General features: G+C 37.9%; 1 protein-coding gene across 1 annotated transcript in view; it reads left to right on the top strand.

Moving 5' to 3' along the window:
- Positions 1-222: 222 nt before the first annotated feature.
- Positions 223-15,608, top strand: part of CEP85 (centrosomal protein 85) — a 34,214-nt gene continuing 18,828 nt past the window's right edge. Inside the window, exons 1-3 of the mRNA XM_031464423.2 lie at positions 223-351; positions 5,457-5,530; positions 8,338-8,490. Of these exons, the coding sequence (XP_031320283.1) occupies positions 5,476-5,530; positions 8,338-8,490 (208 nt within the window). The 5' untranslated portion in view covers positions 223-351; positions 5,457-5,475. The remainder of the gene's footprint in view (positions 352-5,456; positions 5,531-8,337; positions 8,491-15,608) is intronic.

Raw genomic sequence — 15,608 nt, 5'->3', positions numbered from 1 at the left:
AAGCCACTCCAGGCCCTGGCGAGCAGGGCTCCGCCCAGAGACGAGACCCGCCAAAGGGCAGAGAAGACCGCCGAGAGCGGTAACGGCGTCATGCGCAGAGAGATCCGTCCTGTCTCCGCGTCCAGGGCAGCGTGCAGGGGCGGGACACCGGCGCGGCCCGACTCCTGATTGGTCGAAAGCGGGCTGAAAGGGGGCGGGGCCGGGGTGGTGCGCGCTCTGAGGCGCGCGGCCTGGCGGGTGTGTAACGGCCGTTAGGCGAGTCAAGGGAGCGAACCGCCGCCCGCGGCCGACGTACCTGGCAGTAGTTGGTGTCCCTGAGTGAGGGATTTCGCCTCTCGCTTTCAGGCTCACGTAAGTCCTCCTCACTTCGGGGGCCCCCGTCGGACTGACAGACCCTGTTGCCTCCAGCGGAGCCTGAGGCGCGCTAGACCTACCTCCGTGGGGATGGTGGGGGAGCCACGGGAGAGAGAAGCGCATGCGCAGAGCGACTGAGCGGTTCCCCTTGGGTCTCTGACTGCCCCGGCTTTCTAAAATAATGCCCTCCACACCCCACACACCCTCCAGGGCTCGGTCGCCTCCCTGCCCTCTTCGGCTTGCTCTCTCGCCGTCACTCCACCGCAGTTGCAGGACCGCTGTAAAAGACGGGCCCTGTGCCGGTCCCCGGGGGCGCGGCAGGAGGCGAGTTCCTCACCCTCCCGGAGCGCACAGTCCCGGGAGAGGAGTAGATGTCCGGCGGGTGATTGCTCGGCCAGCACTCAGTAGCGCCGGGTGGACGAGTACAGGGAGCGCAGAACAGAACGACGGAGTCTGAGGGGGCGGGGAGCCCTCCCCGTGGAAGTGAAGTTTGAGCCGAAGTTTGGAGAATGAGTAGAGAACCAAGGTTGGGGGACAGAGAACACTCGTGAAGGCTCTAGGCTGGAGTTTCTGGGCCGGCGCGCTTTTGCTCTCCACGGGATATTTGACAGGGTCTGGAGACATTTTTGATTCTCACAACTCAGAGATTGCTCCTGGCATCAGATGGGCAGAAGTTAGGGGTGCTCCTAAACAGCCCACAGTGTACAGGACAGTCCCGCATCAAAGACTTATCCGACCTCCAGTGTCAGGAGTACTGAGATTAGGGTACCCTGCTATAGACAAAGAGGAGCTGGTTCTTTGGATGAACGGAAAGTTCAGTGTGTTAAAGCTTATTTATGTAATAGAGGGTATTACAGCACTAAACTTAACAGCACAGTAAACCGGGAGGATGAGAACCCTGTTTGTCTTTTACACCAGTCTATTTCCACCACGTCGCGCAGAGCCAGGCAGATAGTAGGCACTCAGTAAATTTTACTTAAGGAATTGAGTACTGTGTGCTAGGGAGGAAGGAGTGGTACAAGGACAGTTAAGATAACCATGCCTCATTACTTGCCCTTGGGCCCTGTCTGTTTTATAGTGATCTGGCGGTGGTGTGTGTCTCAGGCTTGTTCTTTGTAAAGGCAACATCTTGGCAAGGATTTGGCTTCTTTTTCTTTAGGTCTGGTTTAATAAATGATCAAGGCGATGAAAATAATGTGATAGTGTGAGATTCTTAATGTGTCTGTGTCAGCTGTCTGTGTATCCCTTCAGATCCTCTCCTATCTTGATGTGGTTCTCTCTACAACTGCCAGGTGCGTTCCACACTAAGATTATAATTCTTCAAGGGGAGAAATATAACAGTCAAAATCTAATTCTTGGGTAGCAACTTGGCAAATAGAGCCGGGGTGGTGACCAAGGGCAAAGTAAAGAAATTATATGAGCTGCCCCTGCTCCTAACTGCTTTGGAGCTTGCAGCTCTGGCTATGTCTGAGGCAGAAACTACAACTTGTGGCACCTTAGTAACTTCCTTTATTTATTCTGTCATACACAGACAGAATGCTGACTATACTATAATATTAGAGCACAGTCCTGACTTTGAAACTTCTTCCTAACTGTACAGCCTTCACCTCTAATCCTTTATTTTGTCATCCATAAAATGAGAGTAATAATAGTAACTATCTCATAGGTTTGATGTAAGCATTAGACATAAGACTGTAGACGTAAGATACTGTAGAGTCTTTAGCTCAGTGCTTGATGGGTCGTGAGGACAGGCATACCTCAGAGATATTGCAGGTAGGGTTCCAGACCACCGCAATAAATTAAATATTGCAAAAAGCGAGCCACACAATTTTTTGGTTTACCCGTGCTTATTGAAGTCTTGTTTACACTATACTGTAATCTATTAAGTATACAATAGCATTCTGTCTTTTTAAAACATATGTGCCTTAAATAAAAAATATTGCTAATACATGCTAACCATCATCTGCACCTCCAATCTTTTTGCTAGTGGGGATCCTCCTGATGACTGAAGGTTGGGGTGGCTGTGGCAATTTCTTAAAATAAGATAGCAGTGAAGTTTGCTGCATCAGTTGCCTCTTCCTTTCATGAATGATTTTTCTGTAACATGCAGTGCTGTTTGATAGTATTTTCCCCACAGTGGAACTTCTTTCAAAATTGGAGTTTATCCTCAAACCCTGCTGCTGCTTTACCAATTAAGTTTATGTAATATTCTAAGTCCTTTGTTGGCATTTCAGCAGTCTTGACAACATCTTCACTAGGAACCACTTTCTATGTTTATCCACAAGAAGCAACTCCTTATCTGTTAGCTTTATCATGAGATCGCAGCAATTCAGTCACATCTTCAGACTCCACTTCTAATTCTAGTCCTGTTGCTATTTCCACCACATCTGTAGTTACAATGGTAACATCAAAGATCATTGATCACAGATCACCGTAACATATTTAAGAATGATTTTTAAAAAGTTTGTAATATTTTGAGAATTACCAAAATGTGACACAGACATGAAGTGAGCAAATGATGTTGGAAAAAATGGCACCCATAGACTTGCTTGATGCAGGGTTGCCACAAATCTTCAAGATGTAAAGAATGCAGTAAAAAGATGTATGCTTGTACTGAATACATGTTAAATTCGTTGAATGAATGAATAGTTCTGTAATTTAAAGGGCTTTGAAAATAGAAACTATCAGTGTTGGGTGCTTTTTTTTTTCTGTCTGCCTCCGTTCGTTCTTACCTTTTTGGCTGTATAACTGGCTATTTGTGTTTCCTCTTATACATTCATTTCTCTCACTTTTATCTCACAAAGTCTATCTCCTTCAAATGGTCCTAAAAATTTCCACCAGTAGCCCATCTACTTCTGAAAATTGTAGGAAGAAATTCAGAGTTATTTATTCTGTACTGTTTTTCTCCTTGTGGGAGGTTTTTTTTTTAATTGAGATATAAGTCGTTACCATAAAATTCAATTTTACATGTATACAATTCAGAAGTTTTAGTATATTCAAAAGCTTGGCAACCATCATCACTATGTAATCTCAGAAAATTTTGATTACCCTGGCAAGAAACCCCATACCATTAGCAGTCACTCCCCATATCCCCCCTCCCCACACTCCTCTTAGTCCCTAGGAACCACTAATCTACTGTCTGTATGGATTTGCCAATTCTGGACATTTCATATAAATGGAATCATACAATATGTAGCCTTTTGTGTTTGGCTTCTTTCACTTAGCCTAATGTTTTCATTGTTCTTCCATGTTGTAGCATGTATCAGTATTTCATTCCTTTTTGTTGCCTAATAATACTCCGTTGTGCATTTATACCACATTTTATTTATCCATCAGCTAATGGACATTTAAGTTCTTTCTACTTTTTGGTTACTATAAATAATACTGCTATATACATTCATGTACAAGATTTTGTGTTGACATATGTTTTTATTTCTCTTGAATATATACCTAGGAGTGGAATTCCTGAGTCATAGGGTAACTCCATGTTTAACTGAGAGTTCTTTTGTCATTCTATTTTCAGCTTCTCTGAATTTGGTAAGGTCTCAGAATCCAGTAGACCTTCCATTTTGTTTTTTTTTTTAAAGAAAGGGGTGAAAAAAAGGGTTTTGATATTGACTATTTGATATCACTAGTAGGTAGGTAATCCTTCTGTGTTACCATTAAAACATCAACTGATACTAGCCATAAATGGAAGCGTGTTGTTGTTGTTGTTGTTGTTGTTGTTTTAACTGAACAAAGCTTCTCTTACCCAGTATGTGGAGATCTGGGATTTTAGGGGATGATACAATTTCTGTTATAGATGCAGTGAGGGTTTGGGTTGTTGTTACTAAGAGAAAACCATAGAGGTCAGTAAAGCACATTAGAGAAATAGTGCCATATAGCTTTTTTTTTCTTTTCCAGAGTTAAATTTCACCTCTAAGAATTGTATTCTGTGGATAGGGTTTGTCCCAAACTTTTGGGGCTCTTATCAATTCAAAGTTTCTAGGGGAGGGTATAGCTCAGGGGTAGAGTGTGTGCCTAGCATGCACAGGGTCCTGGGTTCAATCCTCAGTACCTCCATATAAATAAATAAATAAAAACCTAATTACCTCCCCCCAAAACAAATTAAAAATAAAAAGACGAAGTTGCAAAATTCATACTTTATCTTCCAGGGACCATACTGTGTCACTTTTTAATTCATATAAACTGCCAAGTATAATAAAACTATTAATTAAGCACTTAATATGTGTCAGACACTGTTGTAAGTTAATTCTAAATGAATTAGAATGAATTAGGTCCTATCTTTATCCTTGTTTTTATATGAAGGAACTGAGGCACAGAGATATTAAGAAATTTAATTTGCCCAAGGTTACACAGCTAATAAATTGTTAAGTCTTCAAACCCAAACTGTCTGATCAAGAGTCAGTACTCTGAACCACTTCTATGTACTTCTTTTCAAAGTGCTGTGCATATATATTATTATTATTTGCTATTATTGGTTACAATTAAAGGTTTTGTTTACACAGATAGTAATCAGACTTCTGAATTCTCAGAATCTACCATTAGAGTAAATATAAATGTTTTAAGGAATGGGGAAATGAGAAGAAAACCTCATGTTCCCATCTGAGGATTGGGATTCTGCTTATGACCAAGAATTCTGTTCATCTTTGTGCATCATATGGCTAGCTTTCATCACTGGAGGAATTGGGGAATTCATTTTATGTTATTTGTAGTTGAAGCTGTAATATTTCACTCTTGGTTTGGTTATTTAGTTCTATTTCCATCCCACCCTTTCATCCTGTTTCCCTGGGTAAGAAGATCCATGGCATTATTTATTAATTAAAAGTAACACTATTTTTAATTTTTGCAACAGTTGGAGGGATTCTAGGACCCTATGGGATCGGTATTGGGAATCTCTTTGGTTCTAGGTTTTCTCTTCTTGCTTTAGGAAGAGAAGTGGGATGGAGTATTGAGTTGCTTTGCCTTAAAAATTCTTAGGAGTAAAACATGTGGAATAACACTTGAATACTCTGTGTTTTTGAGAGTTTCAATTGAATGGGAACAAGTTACAGGGAATTAAAAAATAGTGGAGAGATCTAACTGGTTCCTTCATTCTACAGCTGGCTCAAATAACTGTTAATGGCCATGCAGGAGAAATACCCAAGTGAAAGGATCTCTCATGCCACCTCACCAGGTGAGTAGTCAAAGTTTTCCAGGTTAAATTCTGACCTTTGCTCATTTATTTTATAACAGAAATGTCATGTAAGAGAAATACTGAGCAAACAGGCATTCACTGAAATGCTGGTACTAAAAGAACAAAAATGACATGGGACTACATTGAATGGAAAAATAGGTCTTTCCAAGAAAACAACTATTTATCTCTGGTCTTACATGGCTTCCAACAAAGACCACGTGATTTGTTGGGAGGGGAGGACACATAAAGGATTGGAACAAAATGACTTTGGGACATAGTTCTATTTGAAATCAGAAAAACACAGCATAAATTACTGTGTTCTGTGTTGTCTTTGTAAGTCCTGTGGGTGGGTCAGTCATCTGCTAGCCCACAAAGATTGGAATTCTTCTTGGATGCCAGCAGTCTGACTTGTATTGTCACTAGAGACTCAGTAATTTATTTCTAGAATGGATTTACAGGATTTTGAAAGCTCAGTAGATATCCTAAGTTGATATATTAAAAGTATGTGTATACATTATATATATAGAGAAAAACATATACATGCATACATACACTCAATAGACAATATAAGTACATATGGTATATTCAGATAGGAAGTAGCATTTTAGAAAAATAACTTGAATTCTGGGGTATTTATGAAGAAAGGCTACATTTTATTGAACTAAAGGTCTGTTTCATTTAACTTCAAAATCCCACCATGCCTCATAGCAGACATTTAATAGATATTTGTTATGTTCTCCTTGGCACATTACCTTGCATATAGTAAGCACTTTGACAAGCGTTTGTTGAATAAATTCAAGATTCGTTCAGCAAATATTTATTGAACATCTGCTATGTGCCACGCACTGTCTAGGGCTGAATTGTCCAATTTCTTATGATAATTATGTGTGTAATGCAAGTTTTTGGAATGTAGCAGTTCCTAACAAACTCTCTGCTTTTCTGATGGCTTTGTTTTCAATAGTCTCTCATTAGATTAATAATGGTCTTAATATATGATGAGGATGCTGCTAATAGGACATGTGACATAACACAAAAAAATTTCAGCTTTCAAACTTGAATTTTGAAATAATCACAAGTCTCTATAACTATACCAAAACATATTTTTATTTTACTATGTATCTCTTTTAGAATTGATGTTTGGAGTGGGTAGATAGAAAAGTGGTAGTGGTGAAGAATGGAAGATTAGTAGTAGAAACAGGGAGTGGTTTCCAGTGGAGGCCAGGAACATGGTAGTAGAGGCCCTCAATCGATTTTCACTATTTCAAAAGACCTGACAGATTGTACACTGACTAAAGAGATAATGCCATATAGACTCACCAAGAGATCAAATTTCTTTGCTTCTGGATAGAATTCTACTAATTTAGTATAGCAATACTGGCTAGTCCTATGCTGATCAGAAGGTCTCATTTTTGGCTAGTTTTCTTTTAAAGATTGTTACAGATTACTGCATGTGTAAAGATTCTTTGAAATAAGGCAGTCCATTGACACCCAAAGAATAAAAGGAGTTTTAAGGGAAAGTGAGGTCGTCTTCAGTAGGAAGAAGAAGTAAGGGTAGCCAAAAAAAGGAGCAGAAATAGAAGAAAGTAGGTTCAAAAGATGGGAGAAGCACTAAATTTGGAAGAAGGGAGGGAATAAGTTGAAGTGTTCAGATATCACTTGTTTCCCACTAGATCATAGAGTCTACAGAACCATAGTTTCTGATTTCAACTCAAACTCTGGTACTTCAAATGGATATGTAACTACCATTACCTGTTTGTTTGTTTACATGGATCATCAGGTAAAGTTTAGAAAAACTATAATGATTTTAAAAAAATAATTTGAATTTAAGTCTTTGCTAGTATGTTAGTAAATCAAGTATTTATTGAACACTTCCTGTCTACTAGCCCTAAAACAGCAAACTAATAAAGTCAAATAAATCTTATCTCAGTCTTGTTTCATTTTACCTGCTCAGAAATTTTAGTAGTTTCTTTGCATTGCCCCCTAAAATTCTTCAGATTGACTTATAAGACTCACCTTGATCTGGATTCACCCTGCCCATGAGAGTACCGTGATTCAGTCAGATAATGGTTTTCAAGAGGGGACTGGAATACCGATTACCCTGTGGAGCATTTGGAAACATACGTGGTATTTTCAGCTTTCACAGTGATGGTGTGATGTAGTGGGTTTTATTGGCATTAGTGGTTGGGGATTAGGGATACTAAGCCATCCAGTAGCATATAGACTATACATTGAAGAATCATCATGCCCAGAATGCCACAAGCGCCTGTTGAGAAACCCTGTAAGAGCAAAGAATATGGGTATTGGAATCAGAACAACCTGGGTTCAAATCTCACATCTTTTCTCTGTAAAATAAGGGTAATAATACTTTTTAGTAAGTATGTAAATGAGATCATGTAAAGTGCTGTGGCTTCTAGATTTCAAAGAATGAAGTTGCTATCAACTATTACTGTCCTAGTACCCCTGGATTCTTGGTAGGTCTTATTTCTGTCTTTGAATGTTCTCACCTCTTGTGCTATTTCCATTTAAAATTAACTAATTCAGAGAATGGCTATAGCTCAATGGTAGAGCGCATGCCTTGTATGCACAAGGTCCTGGGTTCACTCCCCAGAACCTATGTTAAATTTTTAAATAATGAAGTAACATTTTTTAAAAAAATTAACCAATTCAGAGTAGCTGAAATAGGCACAGGAAGAAAGAAAGGGGTGGGGTACCACTATTCTCTTATAGGTTTGAGTGAATTTTTATAAACAGTCTTGTCGAGTTACATGAGCTGGTTCACACTAAACGTAGGAAACTCCACGTTTCAGGTTCCAGTGTGATTCAGAAGGGCAGTTCCCTGGGGACTGAATGGCAGACCCCGGTTATCTCGGAGGCCTTTCGGAGCCGCTTCAGCCGCTGTTCAAGTGTAGCTGACAGTGGGGACACAGCCATTGGCACATCGTGCTCAGACATTGCGGAGGGTAAGTTTGGACTAATAATATGATTACCAATATGTGTTGTCATTTTCAAATTGTGTTCCAAGTATACTGTCATTTCCAGAATATTCATATAAGGAGGGAAGGTATAGTTTAGTGGTAGAGTGCATGCTTAGCATGCACGAGGACCTGGGTTCTATCCCCAGTCCCTCTATTAAATAAAATAATCAATCAATCAATCAATCAATCAATCAAATTACCTCCCCCAAAAAAGCAAAACAAAAAAACCGTAGAATATTCATATAAGTAAGTCCATTCAGTCAAGGAGTTTGCTCAATTCTTCCTACCTTGTGCTTCTCACAGCTGTTCCCTTCCTCTCAACTTTTCCTGTTTGTCTTATCTGAAACAACTTTCTAACAGGTTTCTTGGCCTCAAGTCTTTCCCTCTCCTGCCAGATTAATCTTTCTTAAAGCCTGATTTCATAGTTTCCTTTTCCTGCAAATCCTCGATTGTTTCTATTACTTGGAAGATGAAGGTCAGAGGCCTCAGTTCTGTGATCTGGCCCTATCCCATCCACCCATTCAGATATATTTCTTACTGTCACCAGGTCTTAACTATGCTATGAAAGCACAGAACTTTTTTTTTTTAACCTGAGCTCCTTCCTTTGTGTGGTTTCCATCTCTTCTTGCCCCTGCCAGCTACGCTGTTCTTATTTTTCATGATTTAGTGAAGTGTCTGACAAGACTTTTCCCATCCATTCCTCCCATTACTGGTCTTCCTTTTTGCAATCTTATATCTTTGGTTTTTTTTCTGCCACTTGTTTTTGCACTTGAATTAAGTAATAACTGTCAGGCAGTACTTTACAAGAGTTTTTTGTTTTTTGTTTTTTCATTTAGATGGTGGATTCCTAAGGAACAGAAAACTTACCGATAATAATTACTCTTTATCAAATACTTTATGATGGATACTGTGCTAAATTTTTTCTACATTTTTTATTAATACCTTTGAGAACTCTATGAAATATATTATTTACATTATGTAGATGAGAAAGCTGAATTTCAAAGTGATTAAATGAGTTGATTAAAGTTACAAAACTAGTTACCTTGGTATTTTATCAGATGTCGTACCCACTCGGATGGCTATAATCAAAAATAATAAGTGTTGGTGAGAATGTAGAGAAACTGGAACCTTTATACATTGCTGGTGGGAATGTAAAATGTTGCAGCTTTGGAAAGCAGTTTGGCAGTTCCTTAAAAGGTTAAACATGGAGTTGCCTTATGACTCAACAAATCTACTTCTAGGTATATATATGTAAGAAAAATGATGAAAACATACATCCAGACAAAAACTTGTACATGAATGTTTATAGCAGCATTATTCATAATAGCCAAAAAATGGAAACAACCCAGTGTCTATTAGTTGACAAATAGAGGAGTAAAATGTGGTATATCCATATGATAGACTATTATTCAACAATAAAAAGAAATGAAGTACTAATACACCCACAAAATGGATGAACTTTAAAAACATTTATGCTTCCCTACAAGTAAAAGTCCAGGACTGGATAGCTTCACTGGGAAATTCTACCAGATATACAAAGAAGAACTCATACCAGTCCTTCTCAAACTCTTCCAGAAGATTGAAAAGGAGAGAATACTCCTAAACTCATTCTGTGAAGCCACCATCACCCTGATACCAAAACCAGGCAAAGACTCCACCAAAAAAGAGAATTACAGACCAATATCACTTATGAATATAGATGCAAAAATCCTTACCAATATATTAGCAAATAGAATCCAACAGCACATAAAAAGATTATACATCATGATCAAGTGGGGTTCATCCCAGGGACACAAGGGTGGTTCAACATACACAAATCAATCAGTGTAATACATCACATCAACAAGAGAAAGGACAAAAACCACATGGTCATCTCAATAGATGCAAAGCATTTGATGAAATTCAACACCCATTTATGATTAAAAACTGTCACCAAAGTGGGTATAGAGGGAACATATCTCAACATAATAACAGCTATATATGACAAATCTACAGCCAGCATGGTACTCAACGGTGAAAAACTCAAAAGCTTCCCACTAAAATCTGGGACAGGACAAGGCTGCCCACTATCACCACTCCTATTCAACATAGTCTTGGAAGTCCTAGCCACAGCAATCAGGCAAGAGAGAAATAAAAGGGATCCAAATTGGAAAAGAAGAGGTAAAAGTGTCACTATATGCAGATGACTTGATACTATATTTAGAAAACCCTAAAAGGTCCACACAAAAACTACTAGAAATAATTGAAGAATTCAGCAAGGTAACAGGTTACAAGATTAATGTTCAAAAATCAGTTGCATTTCTTTACACTAACGATGAATCAACAGAAAAAGAAAGTAAAGAAACAATCCCCTTTAAAATAGCACCCAAAGTAATAAAATACCTAGGAATAAATCTAACCAAGGAGGTGAAAGACTTATACATGGAAAACTATAAAACAGATTAAGGAAATTAAAGAAGACTTTAAAAAAAGGAAAGATAACCCATGCTCCTGGATTGGAAGAATGAATATTGTTAAAATGGTCACACTGCCCAAGGCAATCTACTGATTTAATGCAATCCCTATCAAATTACCCAGTACATATTTCACAGAACTAGAACAAATAAAATTTATATGGAATCACAAAAGAGCTAGAATTGCCAAAGCATTACTGAAGAAAAAGAAAGAGGCTGGAGTAATAACTCTCCCAGACTTCAGACAATACTATAGAGCTACAGTAATCAAAACAGCATGGTATTGGTATAAAAACAGACATATGGACCAATGGAACAGAATAAAGAGCCCAGAAATGAACCCACAAACTTTTGGTCAACTAATCTTCGACAAAGGAAGCAAGAATATACAGTGGAATAAAGACAGTCTTTTCAGCAAATGGTGTTGGGAAAACTGGACAGCAGCATGTAAATCAGTGAAGCTAGAACACTCCCTTATACCATACACAAAAATAAACTCAAAATGGATCAAAGACTTAAACATAAGACAAGATACAATAAACCTCCCAGAAGAAAATATAGGCAAAACATTATCTGACATGCATCTCAAAAATGTTCTCCTAGAACAGTCTACTCAAGCAATAGAAATAAAAGCAAGAATAAACAAATGGGACATAATTAAACTTACAAGCTTCTGCAAAGGAAACCATAAATAAAACAAAATGACAACCTACAGAATGGGAGAAAATTTTTGCAAATGAAACCAACAAAGGCTTGATCTCTGGAATATATAAGCAGCTCGTATGACTTAATAAGAAAAAAATAAACAACCCAATCCAAAAATGGGCAGAAGACCTAAACAATTCTCCAAGGAAGAAATACAAATGATCAATAGGCACATGAAAAAATGTTCAATATCGCTAATTATCAGAGAAATGCAAATCAAAACTACAATGAGGTATCACCTCACAGCAGTCAGAATGACCATCATTCAAAAGTCCACAAACGACAAATGCTGGAGAGGCTGTGGAGAAAAGGGAACCCTCCTACACTGCTGGTGGGAATGCAGGTTAGTGCAGCCACTGTGGAAAACAGTACGGAGGTTCCTCAAAATACTAGGAATAGACTTATCATATGACCCAGTAATCCTGCTCCTGGGCATCTATCCAGAAGGAACCCACTTCAAAAAGACACCTGCACCCCAATGTTCATAGCAGCACTATTTACAATAGCCAAGACATGGAAACAGCCTAAATGTCCATCGACAGATGACTGGATAAAGAAGATGTGGTATATTTATACAATGGAATACTATTCAGCCATAAAAACCAACAACATAACACCACTTGCAGCAACATGGATGTTCCTGGAGAATGTTATTCTAAGTGAAGTAAGCCAGAAAGAGAAAGAAAAATATCATATGAGATCGCTCATATGTGGAATCTAAAAAAAGAAAAAAAAAAAGAACATAAATACAAAACAGAAACAGACTCATAGACATAGAATACAAACTTGTGGTTACCAAGGGGGCAGGGGGTGGGAAGGGACAGACTGGGATTTCAAAATGTAGAATAGATAAACAAGATTATACTGTAAAGCACAGGGAAATATATACAAGATCTTATGGTAGCTCACATTGAAAAAAAATGTGGCAGTGAATATATGTATGTTTATGTATAACTGAAAAATTGTGCTCTATGCTGGAATTTGACACAACATTGTAAAATGACTATAACTCAATAAAAAATGTTTAAAAAAAACTAAAAAAATAAAATATAAAACCTTAAAAAAATTTTATGCTAAGTAAAAAAAGCCAGGCACAAAAGACCACACATATATATTATATGACTTCACTTGTATGAAATGTCCAAAATAGGCCGATCTGTATAGAGACAGAAAGTAGATTTGGTGTTTGCCTAAGACTAGGGAAGTTAGAGGATATAGAGCATGACTACTAAAGGGTTAAATGGTTTCTTTTGGAGATGATGAAAATGTTCTAAAATTGATTGTATTGATGGTTACACAACTCTGTGAATATACTAAAAACCATTAAATTGTACATTTTGAGTGGGTAAAAATTGTATGGTATAGGAATTATATCTCAGGAAAGCTGTTTAAAAAAAGAATAGAAATGTTTGGAAAAAATAGAAGAATGAAAAGGAACAAAACAAAGCAACTACTAGTACTACTAGTACTGACTCAGACACCTGGCATTGAATTTTAATACTTTAATAGCTGTGTGTTTATGGGCACAATGTTCAGTAAATATTGAGTAGAATTGAATCTTAGATTTCAAGGTAGCTAAGACTTTAAAAATCACTTAATCTAGTTCCTTTTTGCAGCTGAGTTACAAAAATTCCCCAAGGGGTTAAGTAACTTGCCTCATGTCATACAACTAACCAGAGTCAGGTCTCCGAACTGTAGTGTTCTTTCCATCACTTGTGTAATCAAAAGTGTTACTGTCAGTGTAGTTGTGACTTGTTAAGTTTGTGTCTACATGTGCAGTCATGGGACTTTTTTCATTTTGACTAAATAATAGGCCTTTTTAAAATCAAACAATGGTCTGGATTTTTCCCCCTGTTGAATTGACTGGCTGTATTTCATTCAGTCAAATTGTTACACAGATTGTGTGTGACTCTGTGTACTTTTTATTCCTATGGAGAAATATATATATTTCCATAGCATTCTTTTTAAATTGTAGCCTTGACATAGTGGCCAAAGCCATTGGTCTGTAAGTTTTTTTAAAAAGAATCTAAGGTGTCTTTTCTGCTATGTTTGTTATATACCATGGTCTTAGTCTTATTTATGAATCTAACTTGGTTTATTTGGAGCCCAGCAGACAAGAACACATACGACTGGTATAAAATATAGTCCATAGTTGCATCTTTAAATTGAACAGGCTTTTGATTCCATCCTTCACTAGTATTCTCAAGGGCCAAGATAGAGATGGGTACTGGAGAGTTCAGAAGGCTTTCGGCTTTTTGCTGAAGACTGAAACAGTCACTGGCTTAATTCAGACTATCATACTTCCATAAGCCAGTAAAATATGTAGGCAGAAGTGACCACAATTCACAATAGCTTAATCTATCCCTTACAAAGAAAGGAGGGTAGCTAGAAAGAATAAGTTGCTTTTGGGAGTGAGGGTGGAGGTTGGAGAGGAGGGCGTGTGGTTGAGGAGAGGAGAGATTTAGAAATATATCCTTGAAGTGCCAAAAACCTAATGATTTTGGGAATTGTAAACTTCTCTAGATAAAAATCACATATCCTGTACAATAAATTCGGAAAGCCTTTGAAAAATAGAAGATAATGGCCCTTTTGAAAATGTGTGTTGCTCTTTTGTTTCAAAATGTTCTAAAACACAAACCAGACTTAAAGTGTAATGTAACTTGACATTTTATAGCAGTTTGTCAGAATGATGCAGTTTTCTTAATATAAATAGATAAACACAATAGAAAAGTGACAAATGTTGACAAAGACTTCACTTTATTCTATCATCCAATCACACTCAGTAGAAAATTAGAAAAACCATGTTCTCTTGGGCAGTTGGTACCTTTCTTCCTGGCTTTGATTTTGGCAATACTGCTTTGGGGATTATGGAATCAAAACTGAATTTATTGAGTCCTGAGAAAGTGGTGCTATGGTTGGAGAATGGAAAGTGCTGCTAAATTCATCACAGTAGCCCTTCTATACCACAGTCTTACTATCCTCTGTTCCATAATTATATTTTGGGAATGTGGACCCTTGGTGAAAGCCAATATTACGGTGTCATTATGGAAGATTTCAAGTAGGGAGTTTATAGTCTTAGAAGTCTTCATTACCATCAGTCTATCTTAACAACTCTGTTGGCTAGTTCTATATTTACATTTTGGGACATCAAAAATGATGTTCTTTGACTCTGAAATGTCCTTTCTTGGTGTTGAGAAGCTGATGCATGTTATCAAAAATCACTAGTGGTTTTGTTTGTTGTTTGTTTTTAGTATGGCCTTTTATATATCTCCAAGATCATCCGAGTAGAGGAAATTAAATACTCTGCATATATTATAAGGGATAATTTGGCTTGCCCATGTTTTTAAAGAGCTGCTTACAGACCCATGTGAGAAGATAACTGATTATACTCATATAGTTCTGGGAAAGTTTAGTGTCTGTCCCCATTAGCCGAGTGTTCTGTGTTAGTTGGTGAAAAATAAAAAATGAAACAAATTGAGGTCTGCCCTTCTCCATGGTAGATGTGTTTGGTTTGGAAAAAATACTGGACATAGTTGAAAAAGGAAGACATTTATATTCCTTGTTCCCTTTAGTCAGTTTTCTGCCTGCTGAAGGTAACAGGTATGTTTCCTCATATTCCTGTCTTGTTGTTTGCTTGCAGCCCACTGCCCCACGGTATACTGTGACCTTGTAGTCCTCTTTATAGAGTAGCACTTTGAAAGTTATAAATATGTAGAAATGTGAACCTTCTGTGGGCTAATCAGAGAGTTGTCTCCCAAGACTAGGCAGGAGCTAAAGGAAACATAAATCTAGTCTAAAGGAAAAGTGAAAAAACCACAGTTGTATACAACCGAAAGGCAAAAGTAAAAGGCAAAATGTAAAAATAGAGGATTTCAGTGTTTACCCACTTGAGACTGCTCACTGTGCTAGAGTGAAACCTGAGAGTTACTAAGAATAACTTCACAT

Source organism: Camelus dromedarius, chromosome 14 (assembly GCF_036321535.1).
Source record: "Camelus dromedarius isolate mCamDro1 chromosome 14, mCamDro1.pat, whole genome shotgun sequence".
NCBI lineage: Eukaryota > Metazoa > Chordata > Mammalia > Artiodactyla > Camelidae > Camelus > Camelus dromedarius.
The sequence above is the reverse complement of the archived record's forward strand: the minus strand, read 5'-3'. Positions and strand labels throughout refer to the sequence as shown.